The following is a 12,478-nucleotide window of genomic DNA, read 5'->3' as shown; positions in this document are numbered from 1 at the left end:
CCAGGCGCCCGCGCGCTCCGTGACGTCAGGCGCGCGCGCCCCGCGGCACGGTGTCGGTGTGTCCGGCGCCGCCGTCGGTGTGTCCGGCCCCTCCGTCGGTGTGTCCGGCGCCGCCGTCGGTGTGTCCGGCGCCGCCATGCTCCGCCTGGCCCCCTCGCTCCTGGCCCGCCTGGCCCGCGCCCCGCTCCGCGCCCCGCTGCGGCCGTGCGGTGCGGCGGCGGCGGGCCATGGCGAGGAGCAGGAGCGCTTTGTCTTCCTCGAGTACGAACCGGACCCGGCTGAGAGGGCGGCGGCGACGGCGCTGCACCGGGAGCGGGAGCTGAAGCTGAAGCCGCGGCAGGAGCGGGAGCTGAAGGTGAAGCCGAAGCCGCGCCAGGAGCGGGGCGCAGCGGCGGCAGTGCCGAGCCTGTCCGACCCGTCGGTGCCGCCGAGCGGCGTGAGCTGCTCGGGCTGCGGGGCCGAGCTGCAGTGCGGGCACGACGGCGCGCCGGGCTTCGTGCCGGCCGAGCGGTACCGCAGCCTGGCGTCCGAGGGCCCCGCGGGGCTGCGCGGCGCCGTGTGCCAGCGGTGCTGGGCTCTGGCGCACCACGGCAGCGCCCTGCGGCTGCGGCTGCCGCCCGAGCAGCACCGCCGCGTGGTGAGCGCGGCCCTGCGCCGCCCGCCCCGCCACGGCCGCGGGCCGCTGCTGCTCTACGTGCTCGACGTGATGGAGCTGCCCGACCCCGTGCTGCCGCAGCTGCCGGCGCTGCTGGGCCCCGACGTGCCCGCCGCCGGCGTGCTGGTGGTGGGCAACAAGGTGGACCTGCTGCCCGCAGACTGCCGCGGGCACCTGGGGCGGCTGCGGCGGCGGGTGGCGGCCGCCTGCGCCCGGGCCGGGCTGCGGGGACCCGCGCTGGTGGACATCCGCCTGGTGAGCGCCAAGACCGGCTACGGCGTGGAGGGGCTGGTCAGCCGGCTGCAGCGCTCCTGGAAGTGCGCCGGAGATGTCTACCTGCTGGGCGCCACCAACTCCGGCAAGTCCACGCTCTTCAACACCCTGCTGCTTTCCGACTACTGCAAGTCCCGCGCCCCCGACATCATCGACAGGGCCACCGTGTCCCCCTGGCCAGGTCAGTGCACTGCTCGGCCCTTTGTAGCACGGGTAGTGGGGGATGTGGGGTGTACAGATAACAGTGAGCTGTGCGCCTCTGGGCTGCTCTCGGCCACCCCTGCAGCAGGAGAACCTGTCACCAAAGTAGTACGTGCCACCCTGAGCTCCTCACTGGTGGGCACCAAGCTCCACAGGTGTGCCATGCTTCAGTTTTTCACCTGTGAGGAGTGGCTGAAGTGTCTAACCCGGAGAAAAGGGGCCTTGGGAGATGTTATTATCGCCGGCTGGGGATCTGTGTACAAATCACAAACAAGACGGGACTGCTGAGGAATGTGCTGTTTTATTTTTCAGCATCAGTCTCATTACATGGTTATGACAATGGGAAGATGCCAGCAGCTCACATCCCAGGCAGCAGACCAAGAACTTAATGTTACAACTTACTTTATAAGTTTTTTATAATCACACAAAGCAAAAGCATATTGACAGTAGTTCTATCCAACCACTATAGGAACAAGTGCCTTTGGTTATAACAATGCTTGCTTATTTCAAATACAATGCCTCCTTGTAAGCCTTAAAACACAATGCACAGAGCTCCATTATTAAGCTTCAAACTTCCTAATATCTTGCTAGATAAACTTTTCTGTAGCTTAGGGAGTTATTCTAGACAAGCGTTAATACACAGACCATTGTTCTATTTGTCCTTGCTTTTCTACTTTTTAAATAATTTTTCTGCTGACCTATCTCATGGCTACTGCTTAGCTCTAATCACAGTTCTGCTGTCTCTGAGGCCTGCCTTTTGCAGCTTTCCCAAAATCCTCTGATTTTGTGGATTCCCACAGTTATCACTCTGCATCTATCCAAAAGAAGTTGTAGCCAGGTGGGAATCAGCCTCTTCTCCAGGGCAGCCAGTGACAGGAGAAGGGGACATAGCCTCAAGATGCACTAGGGTAGCTTTAGGTTGAACATTAGCAGGAATTTCTTCACCAAAAGGGTAATTACAAATTGGAATGGATTGCATAGGGAGGTGATGGAGTTGCTGTGCCTGAATGTGCCACTCAGTGCCATAGTCTAGTCAATGTGGTGATGATCTCAGAGGTCTTTTCCAGCCTAATTGATCCTGTGATTCCTCACAGGAGGCAGCAGGAGTGGGATGCATGTGCTGAGGGTACTGTACATCCTGTAGCACTAAGAAGCTCATTAAACCAGTGTGGGTCTGTGTGCACCCCTGCCAGTTAGGATGGCACCTGATGTGCTTGCCTTGCCTGTCCCTATCCATTAGAGGTGTCCTCCAGTCTGGAGAGGCTGGGAGGTGCAGTGGTGAGCACCTGTAGGACAGACCAAGCTGTCTGGAGTTGAGGCTTGAATGGAGTGTACTAAGACAGCCTTGGCACCACTCAGCTTTGAGACCCTTTTATTCAAACTATGTGTGAGAACAGGTCTTAAGCAGGTGGATGGCTTGTTTTTGCTTCCCCAAGTTGGGAGGCTGGTAGTTTATGGGAGCAGCTGTAGTTCTACCTCTGATTTTGTGTTACTGGGTTTCACCAAAAAATTAGAGAAGCAGTTTTTTTGTAATCTTGTTCCTCAGAGCTGAAATGTGACAAGCAGTCCGAGATCCAAAAGTGCCTTCTGTTTGTTTTTCCAGGAACAACGCTGAACCTGTTGAAATTTCCAATTATTAACCCTACATGTGACAGGATATTCCGAAGGCAGGAGAGGCTAAAAGAAGAGGCAACAAAAACGGAAGATCAGCTAAGCAGTGAAGAAAAAAAGTACCTTAATCAACTTAAAAAGCAAGGTTACCTAGTGGGTGAGTAAAGGTGTTACCTTTCTGCCCCTAATGAAAACACTGCACTACACAAAGGTTAAATTATTTTCACTAATGTTTGCTCCCAGATTAGTGGGGGCAAGACCTCTATCTCCTCCATAAGCAGCATCATTAGTACTTTTGAATACCTGTCAGCTGCTGTAGTAGCAGAGAGTTCCCCTGTGCAATGCATCTCCTCTCTGAAGGAGGCTGGCAAATCCTGATAGCTCAGTAGTTTGCAAGGATATCACAGTATGGGCCATCTCTTGTTCCTAAATAAGGAAAATAAGTTTAATTTTAAGTAATCACATTTGGGCTGCAGGCTACAGGGGTTGTACATCATTTTAGTTTGTATTCAAAAGAGGGGGGTGCTAGAAGATAGCTCTGGTTTTCAGATAATTCTGTGTTTGGCAGTCTGAGGCACTGAAAATAGAAGGCAGCCTACTTTACCATAAATTGGAAATAACTGAGTGTCTGTTATTTTGCTGAGATTTTGGGGCATGAGGAGTGCTAAGCAAGAATTATAGAAGGGATTTCTTATCATCTTGGCTTTTGAGCACACGAATTTCAAAGATATATAGTGTCTTTATCACCTTTATACTACTCATGTGCATCTCTTTTAAGCCATGAAAGGGGCAGATGTTTGATTGAAGGAAAGCAAGTTAAAAAGTAAATTACCAGGAAAACCTTTCATTTTAATCCAGGAAGAGTTGGAAGAACGTTTCAACAGCAGAAGTCTAGTGCTGAGATTGACTTCGACCCTGACACACTCTCTTACAGCATGGATGAAGATCCTATAGATGCCCCTAAGAAGCTTGAGGAAAGGGAGGAGTTCACTCACAACGAAGTGAAGGATGCTCGGTGGTGTTTTGACACTCCAGGAATTGTAAAGGAAGACTGTGTGGGTACTCTGTGGTGCTGTGTTTTGGGGTGACAGGGTTTGGGAGGGCTGTTCTGCCTTAGCTGTGCCTGTGGGAGAGTGCTTCTGCTGTAGTCCTGGCATTAGGATTCTCTCAGCTTGGGAATTGTATTAAGATAAGGTTTAACTCGAGAGGGGTTCATGTGGTAATGCTGTTGCATTCTGAGTAGTGCAATACTGCCAGCTTTGCAAAGGTGCTGCAGGGCTGTGTCACCAAGCTGCCACAACCTCTGAACCAGGGGAAGTAAGCAAGAGTGCTCTTAGCAAGTTCACACCAGCATCACCCAATGGAGCTGACACTTCTTCAGCTCTTCCAGCCTATGGAAGAAGGTGGAGCTTAGGAGGATAACCAGAGTTGTATGACTAAACCACATCTTAAAGAAGGCATTCTCCTGAAGCTAGGAGTATCTGCAATGTTGCTGCTATGGCTGCAATGTGTCAGGCCTTTGTCAGTAGGGCAATGCCCTACTGAAGCCAGTGCTCACAAAGTGCACATGTCTAAAACAGGCATGTTTTGATTTTTGGTGTTTCTAATACCCATGCAGAACTGTAGGTCATCTTCTGAGGAAGATTTAATAGTACAGGCAGACAGGAAGGTTCTGAGGAGAATGAAGTGCAAGGACTGTGCTGACACTTTACGGGTTGAGTGCAGGTGCTGCTTTCATGAACACTAGGAAGACTCCTGGTTTTCTAGTGATCTATTTGTCCATTTGACCATAACATGCTTTACTAACCTGCACTTTGGTCTCTGATAGCTAGTGTAAAGACTGGCATCAGCTACGAGACCTGGTTTGGTAACTTGAGATTGTATGTGTTCTTCCCTTCTTCTGGAGTTTAATACTTGTGGAAAATACTTCCCGCATCCAGAAATAGTTGCTTCTGTTTCTGATTCTGATTATTCTTGTGCTCTCCTTTGGACAGCTCCATGCCAAGTTTCAGATCAAGTTTTGTTCCTGCACTCAGTGTTCAATCTGAGTGGAGGACAAGCAGGTTGTCTGTGGCAGATTTTGGCCGGGGACATTGTTCCTGTTTCTCACTTACTGGGTGCACCAGAATTGAACTTATTGTGTCAGATGTTCTTGACATTGCTTTGATTGATCTTTTCTTCTATCAATATAATGCCAATACTAAATTCATTGTTCCCATTGAAACATCTGGAATGAGTTATGACAATTTATTTTGCAGGTTTTGAATCTCCTAACAGAGAAGGAAGTAAAGCTTGTTTTGCCATCACATGCCATTGTTCCACGAACCTTCATTCTCAAGCCAGGAATGGTGTTGTTTTTAGCAGCCTTGGGACGTATAGACTACTTAGAGGTAAGGGAAGAAAGGATTTTGGAAGCAGCTGCTTCATCTCTTACTACAGTCCCAGCCATAAAAGGCTTTCTGGGTAGCTTTCCCAGACCCTTTCATTGCTGCTTTGGAGATGATGAATCAGTTCCTAAATCATTGCATGAGTAGTTGGAAGGTTTGTTTCCTGGTACCAGCATGCAATATTACAGAGTGTATAATGGGAACTGCTTTTGAATGCTGACAAACATCTTCAGTTTAATGTGCTTCCCATGACATACAGAGAAACGTGAGGGAGGAAGGAGAATGTCAGAATTAACAGGGAAAATAGGTGGGTTTCCTCATTTCTGTGCTTTGTGAAAGCTGCCTGCTAAGAGAGAAGAGCCTAGACATTTTTCTTTCCTGGCAGACCTCTGAAGAACTTGCCTGAGGAAGCAATTAATTGCATGTGTATTTTAGTTTCTGTAAAAGTATTTTTCAAATGTGTTGTGTGTGTCCCCTGCCAATAATTTCTTCCATTTATTAAAAATCCCATGCCATACACCTTTATTGAACTGTGTGGAGTTGACCTGCCATGGTGCTTCCTCTGTAATGGGCAGTTTCTTTCATAAGAACATTAGACATTATCATGTCTTAGATAATTTTCTCAGGAGCTTGTCCTGTTTTAGGGGTGTGTATGGCTATTCCTTTGTTTCAGTCTGCTTTCCAAGATCACCACAGAAATGTTGAATTGGTACTTTGCTAAGGACACTCCTGACCTGCTGGAAGAAAACCAGAAAGGTGGAGGGGGCAGGATTCTAGAAAGTAAAAAATGTACCGGCATGGCAGGAGCACACATCAATGTATCAATCTTGTGTATCTCTCCTGGTATCTTGGAGGACAGTTGTGCTCAGATCATGACAGAAGCTCCTGCCTCAGCTTACACCTTTGAGCTTGAAGGAATTCCTGCCCTTATTTCTGGCTGCTAGCAGTGTTTGGAGAGATCTCTCCCCTCTCTGACCTTGTTTTCTATTCCTGCAAATGTGATGAGAGTGCCTGCTGAAATTGCTCCACCAGCTTAGCTTGAGAGCAGCTGGAACCAAGTCCTCTTGAATGAGCACTGTGTGTTAGAAGTGTAGAGTGATAGGAGAAGAAGCACCAGACCAGATGTCCATCACATCTTGCACTGAATAACCACACTGAGTTTATTCTTGTGAATTAAATGAGAGCAAAGATGTCTCTTGGATGATTTACCTGAGCTGAGCAGCTGTGCTGGCAGTAAATGTGGCATTGGGGGTGCTTTGAGGCAGGATGGTGAAGCTGTGGGTCTTCTCTTCTGGAAACTCAAATCCCAGTTTTATATAAACCCTGGCTGCTGTCTTTGGCAGAGGCAGGGACCTCTCAAACAGGGAGGGGACATCCAGTAGGGCAGGTTTTCAACATGCAGGAAAGAAATGGGGCAGGAGGGAGCAATGCAGGGCTGCTTTTCTCTTAGCATAATTAACATCCTTTTGGTATTTATTTCAGGGAGAAAAGCCTGCCTGGTTTTCTGTCTTGGCTTCTAACCTGTTGCCAGTCCATGTTACTACACTGAGTAATGCAGACACCCTCTATGAGAAGCATGCAGGCCAAGAGTTCCTAAAGGTAAGAGGAGGTGGTGGGGGGAGCTTGTGGCTGCAGGTAGGCAGGACCCCTCTCTGGGGCACAACTGACAGGGAACATCCACAGGTATCAGGAGTTGGGCACTTGTGCAGTGGGTGAGTGGAGATGCCCTGTGGAGCAGTCTTGCACAGACTCTGTGGCTGAAGTGTGTTAGGAAAGAGCACCCAAGATGATGCATTTTCAGCAGAGGTTCTGCTTCTAGAATTCAGGCTGATAAGATTTGCAGTGCTCTGCTTACTCATATTTGGCTCTTCTTGAACAGCCTTAAAGTGCACAACGGGGATATTTTCCATGGCAAACCTGCAGACTGGGGTTTCAAAACAGATTGCAGCTGAAAAATTTACTTTTCTTATTCTTTCCCTGCTGGATCTTCTGCAGATATCTTCATCTCTTGGTGGTCTGACTTCTTCCTTGGTATGGCAATGTTCTGTGTAGCACTTGCAGAGGATAGGAGATGGGGTGAGCTGTCCCTGTCCTGGTATCTCCATTCCTGTGCACATGGAGAACAAGTGCTGTCACTCACATCAAGGCAGCTAGCCTGATCCACCAGCTGCATTCTGCAGTGGGCACTCCATCTTTGCTCACCTCCCACAGGGTTCCTCTGGGTGTCATCCTGACTGTTCTGACAAACATGAAATAACTCCTGGAGGTTTTCAGTCCAGCTCTTAATAGGCTAACAAATGTTTAATGTCTTTATTCTTCCTAGTGCCTTGCTTGCCAGCTTGAGGTAGGAATGCTGAAGAATCTCTTGACTGTTAAATAATTTCTCTGTATTTTAATCTTAGGTTCCCATGGGTGGGGAAGAGAGAATGAAAGAGTTCCCCCCACTTGTCCCTCAGGATATTACACTGAAAGGAATTGGTACCACTGAGGCAGTTGCAGATATCAAGCTTTCCTCTGCAGGTAATTTAATATTTCTTCATTAGTTTGCTTTGCAGGGTCTGCATCTTAGAAACATTGATGGGAAGAGGCCTCTGAAGGGCTGAAGCTGTATTTCCTGCTCAGAGCAGGACAGTGAACAACACAAAATCATAGCAGCAGACTTTGTCCAGCTGAAGCGTGGCAGCCTCCAAGAATGGAGAATGGCAGCCATGCTTGTACAGGATGGCAACATTGGAATACTTTATGTTCTGGCTGCCATACAGTTTCTACAGCATCAGGAATGGCTGTGACACTGTCTGCTGTCCAGGTGAGAGGGAAAGGGCCATTGATTGGAAAGCTTCATTCTTGTGTTTTTGTAGTTCCCACCATCCCTTTTGAGTTTACGAGGAAAGAGCTGTGTCTGAGAAGAGTAACCTGGCTTTAGGTGCTGCCTTCTGCTGGGAAAGGGCTGGAGATGACCTTTGAGCTTGGTTTCTCAAGCAACCACACGAGGATAGCTCAGATTTGTAGCCACTCTGGGAGGCAGCAGTTTGTGTCAGAACTTTGTTTTGGTCCTGGGGACCTGTCTTCCTCACTGTCTGTATTCTCTCTGGCTGTGCAGGCTGGGTGGCAGTGACAGCTCACGAAGAAGAGGAATTGCTGCTCCGAGCCTACACTCCCAAGGGCACTGCATTGGTGGTGAGGGAGCCTCCCCTTCTGCCTTACATCAGTACCATCAGAGGGGCCAGGATCCCAGGCACTCCTGCCTACAGGACCAAAAAACCTCCTTCCTTTGTGGAAAACCTAAGAACCACGGGAAGCAGATAGTGCTTGTCGTCATCTGAGCAAGGCAGAAGCCAGAACGGCCCCTGGAGAACCTTGTGACTTACTGGTATTCAGAAAATGCTGGGACTCATTTTGAAAGGCCAGCAGGCACATTTTGGAAAGCAGGGCTGGGGGGGAGTTTTACAAGTCCACATGTGATCCAGCTGCTGAACTGCAGCCATTTTGAATGAACTGAGGGGCTGGGACCTTGCTGGGGGAGGAGAAACTGCTTTTCCCTGGGATCTGCATTGATGGGCAGATCCCTTTACTGTCCCCTCTTAAAGTACAGGGTGGAACTCACCTCCCTGACCTGGTCTGACTTTGCTGCTCACAGAGTAGGTGGTTTCTTGCAGGCATGCTCCCTCATTTCAGAAATCATCACCTTGTTCTTAAGGTGTTTCCATAGTTAAGGGGGTGGAGGGAGTTGGAAGGAGCAGAGAATGCTCCAGTGTGGATATGACCCTCTTAGTGGGTGATACTGATTCAACAACATCAACCAGAAGTTGTGTCCTTTCTCTCCTTCAGCATCTGGAGCAGATTAGGGTGTGCAGTATCCTGCTTTTGGACACAGGAGAAGTGATTTAATGAAAAACAGGTCTGCTCATGTGCTTGAAGAGGAAAGTTTTGCAATTCACTGCTTTGATTTGGTTTCTGTAGCTTGGGTACAGGTTTCTGAAACCAAGGGTATAGAATAAAACTTTGCAAAGATGATCTTTTGTTGACTTAGTTGACAAGGCACTCTTTGTGTGGATATGAGCATTTTGCTAAACACATGAAAGCTCCAGTGCAATAATAAACATGCTCAATCTGCCAAAGACAGGCAGACTGTGAGAGACACATTGCCACTCAGTCTGCTGAAAAAGAGGCAAAAAAAAGTATCTTCTAATCTCCCTACCATTTCACTGATGTTTTCCTCAGTCAGTCCATTGGTCCCTAGAGGCAGCTCTGCTGTCCTTGGGTCCTTGGCTGTTGTCCTGAAGAAGCCTGGGTGATCAGCAGAAATCATTGGCTCATTCAGCATCCTCTTCTCACCTTTGTTGCCTGTGGGATGGTGTATTGGCATTCCTTTAGGGAAACCTGTCCCTCTGCCCTGCTCTTTGTTTCCCCCCATTTTCAGCCCAGACCCACCATGTGGGTCTGTCTGCAGGCCGTACTCAGGGCCACTCTCATCCCCTTTGTGAAGCTTCTGGGACTTCCTGTGGAGCCACTTTCTGTGCTCTGTCACTCCTTCAGCTCTTCCATGCCCTGCACTGCCTCCTTCCCTGCTCCCCACACTGGGGCTGGTGAGATGGGGTGGGCCAGGTGGGGCCGTGGTGGCTTTGAGAAGCGCTGGGTTCAGCACTGTCCTGGGGGAGTTCCCTGTCCTTGCTGGCAGATGCCCAGTTCCCCCTGTGTAGAAAATCAGTTGTTCTTTATGAAGGTCAGTCTGCTGCCAGTGAACCCAGGGAATGTGGTTCACATGTGTGCAGTCTGTGTCTAGACTAGAGTTCTTCCTGTACATTAGACAAAATATGTGCACTCTGGCCTTGACTTCTCAGGAAGCCTTTTCTATTACTTTCTAGAAGAAAAAAAACCTATGGCAGGATGTTCCTCACTGCTCAGGCTGTGACTCACACAGCTCTCCTGTTTTCCTCTGTTTCTGTGTTGTGAAAGCCAGCACGTGTGTGGCCACTCCTAGGCTGTGCTTGGCAAGCCTCAGAGCACAGGCAGCAAGATCCAGAATGTGTTTTTTCCAGCATGGGTATATAGGACTGTAGCTGTCTTCCTGGCTGGATTTCTTTGTGCTCTTGGCAGGCCTCACATTTGGCTGCCAAAATTACTGAAGGAGTTGCCAGCAGGACTGGTGTGAGGATTATCTGTTTTAGCTGTGCTAATCTTCACAATGCTGTGATTTTCAATTTCCCTTTCACAAAGGGAAAAAACACATCTTTTTAATGTTTAAGAACAAGATTCTAGAAGCTTTTTTTTTTTGAGAGAGATTCTTTTTAAAATTACTTTTGTGGTGATGGAAGAGAAAGTGTCCCATTTACCTCAACTGTTCTAACACACACAGCAAACCAACCCCTGTACAAATTCTGCTCGTTCTTTTTGAGCAAGCCATGGATTTATCAAGCTCTTTCCTTGACTTGCTCATAGCTAAATGGGAGAATGATGTTGCTTTGTGTATTTCTTCAAGACTGGGTATCTTGAACATTTTTAAGCTGGCAAGAGGCTAAACAACTTCTTTATGTGTAGAAACAGCATGAACAACTCATGTTGTGCAGTTTATGTCTTAGGCAAGAATACTGAGAAGAATGCAAAAGAATACTGAGACAGGGACCTCTGCATCTTGAACAAATGCACCAATCCAAACTTCTTCCTGCATGATTTACATGCATCAGATGGTGGTGAGAGAGAGAAAGAGTATCAAGATCTGCCAGAACTGCCACCTTACTATCACAACCCAAAAGCGGGTGAAGGTATTGAAAGATACCAAAGTACCACCTCTTCCTTTTCATGCTTGGCTGTATGGCAGGTGTGGGGATGATGTACATCATGAGAAGGGACTGGTAGACAACACTTCCCCTCTGCACATCAGAGGTGTGAAAGGCACTGTAGCTTTTGGAGGCAAAAGCCACTATAATGTTCTTGTGGGGATGGTGCAATTGTGCAGTTGCCTGAATTCAGAGCTCTGCTTACAGGCCACAAGAGAATCCCTCACTCCTGCTTGTCTAGTTTCCAGCTTAAAAGTAGCTTTGGTACTGATTTCCATAAAAACATCCATTTCTTAGCATAACAGTCATGGGCTGCAGAGGTGAATTTGCCTGGCTCTGCCTCTTTGCTTCGTTAAGTTCCCACACATATGGTGGCTTTAGTTCTTCCTGGAGCACTGCCTGGGGTGGTGTCACTCTGTTCCCAATGTGAAACAGACTGTAATTTGCACAAGATGTTCCTCAAACTTTTATAGAAGAATAAAAGTTTGGATTTGTTTCCATCACTGAAGTGTCTGGAAAAAGAAAGGTAAAATGATTAAGAACTTAAAACACTCAAAAAGTCAAGAAGAGGGAAAAAGCTGGAGCAAATAGAAGAAAAAAAGTAAGTAACATAAACTGCCTAAAGGAGGACTGCATTTAGAGACAACAAGGTTTATACTTTGCGGTCTTATATGAAAATCTCACCACAGGAACATTTGAAAACCAGGGCCTGGAGTTTGGGCCCCAAAGACCTTTAAACAGTTCTAGAATGGGGTACAGTTGACAAGTGTTATGGAAACAGGGAAACATAAATAGCTACAGTTTGTCTTCACAAAAATGTCAGAAATCTGTCCACAAAGATCAAATATCATGTCTCTGTGATCTGATGTATGCTCCAAAACCAAAACCACAAAAGAAAATGTCCTACATTTGTTTTAAGGGTACATGTGAACTCAGCAAGCAGTTCTTGAGGTGAGAATACCTTTAAACCTTTACACATTTACACATTTGCTAATTGAAAATAAAAATGTAACTACAAAATTAGTCCTGGTCTTTCCCTGTGCATGGTAGATTGTACTGCATTTAGTGTGAAATTAATCAATAGGTACATAGTCACACGAATTTTGGAATTTTAAATTAAGGTATCTACAGTTCTAGAAGTGTAGAATAAAATCTCTCTTTTATAACATTTGGTGTGGCTTTGGTTTATTTGTCTATAAGATGAGAAAACCACTTCTACAGTACATTCTATATTTGCAAAACAAGCACATTTAATTTTAGAAAAACACAGTGAAGTGAGGGAAGCCTGACATTTTTTGTAAAAGTCAAGGCAGGCAAAGTTAGAGGTTAGAAGCAGGTCCTTGAGCTTCTAAATGTCAGATTTGCCAAGACCTTAATAAAATCCTGCAAATACAAAATATGTTGTAAACATTACCATTGGAACAAGAAAATAACAATATATCAAATAAACGTGCAAAGGTTCTGAGAGTTTGCCGAACCTCTTGCAGTTATGACAAGCTGAGGAAATACGGGAAAAAGGAGAAAAGAAGAAAAATGTAAAAACATGGATCCAACAGAGGAGGTTAACCTCACTG

The 12,478-nt window shown here is 47.3% G+C and overlaps 1 protein-coding gene across 1 annotated transcript; it reads left to right on the top strand.

Annotated features, from left to right (window-relative positions):
• Window positions 1–41: 41 nt before the first annotated feature.
• NOA1 (nitric oxide associated 1) lies at window positions 42–12,072 on the top strand. The gene is made up of 7 exons (XM_071431611.1): window positions 42–1,109; window positions 2,733–2,897; window positions 3,599–3,795; window positions 4,999–5,130; window positions 6,610–6,726; window positions 7,530–7,647; window positions 8,228–12,072. The coding sequence occupies exons 1-7, from the start codon at window positions 137–139 to the stop codon at window positions 8,431–8,433; spliced, it is 1,908 nt and encodes a 635-aa protein (XP_071287712.1). The 5' UTR covers window positions 42–136; the 3' UTR covers window positions 8,434–12,072.
• The last annotated feature ends 406 nt before the right edge of the window (window positions 12,073–12,478 follow it).

Source organism: Agelaius tricolor, unplaced genomic scaffold (genome assembly GCF_023055355.1).
Source record: "Agelaius tricolor isolate 1412-34295 unplaced genomic scaffold, bAgeTri1.0.p SCAF_8, whole genome shotgun sequence".
NCBI lineage: Eukaryota > Metazoa > Chordata > Aves > Passeriformes > Icteridae > Agelaius > Agelaius tricolor.
This window is presented reverse-complemented; position numbering and strand designations above follow the sequence as displayed.

Coding starts and splice junctions, on each gene's coding strand:
- NOA1 (XM_071431611.1), top strand. CDS start 137: ATGCTCCGCCTGGCCCCCTCGCTCCTGGCCCGCCTGGCCCGCGCCCCG. Junction 5,131..6,609: donor GACGTATAGACTACTTAGAG/GTAAGGGAAGAA, acceptor TATTTATTTCAG/GGAGAAAAGCCTGCCTGGTT. Junction 7,648..8,227: donor TATCAAGCTTTCCTCTGCAG/GTAATTTAATAT, acceptor CTGGCTGTGCAG/GCTGGGTGGCAGTGACAGCT.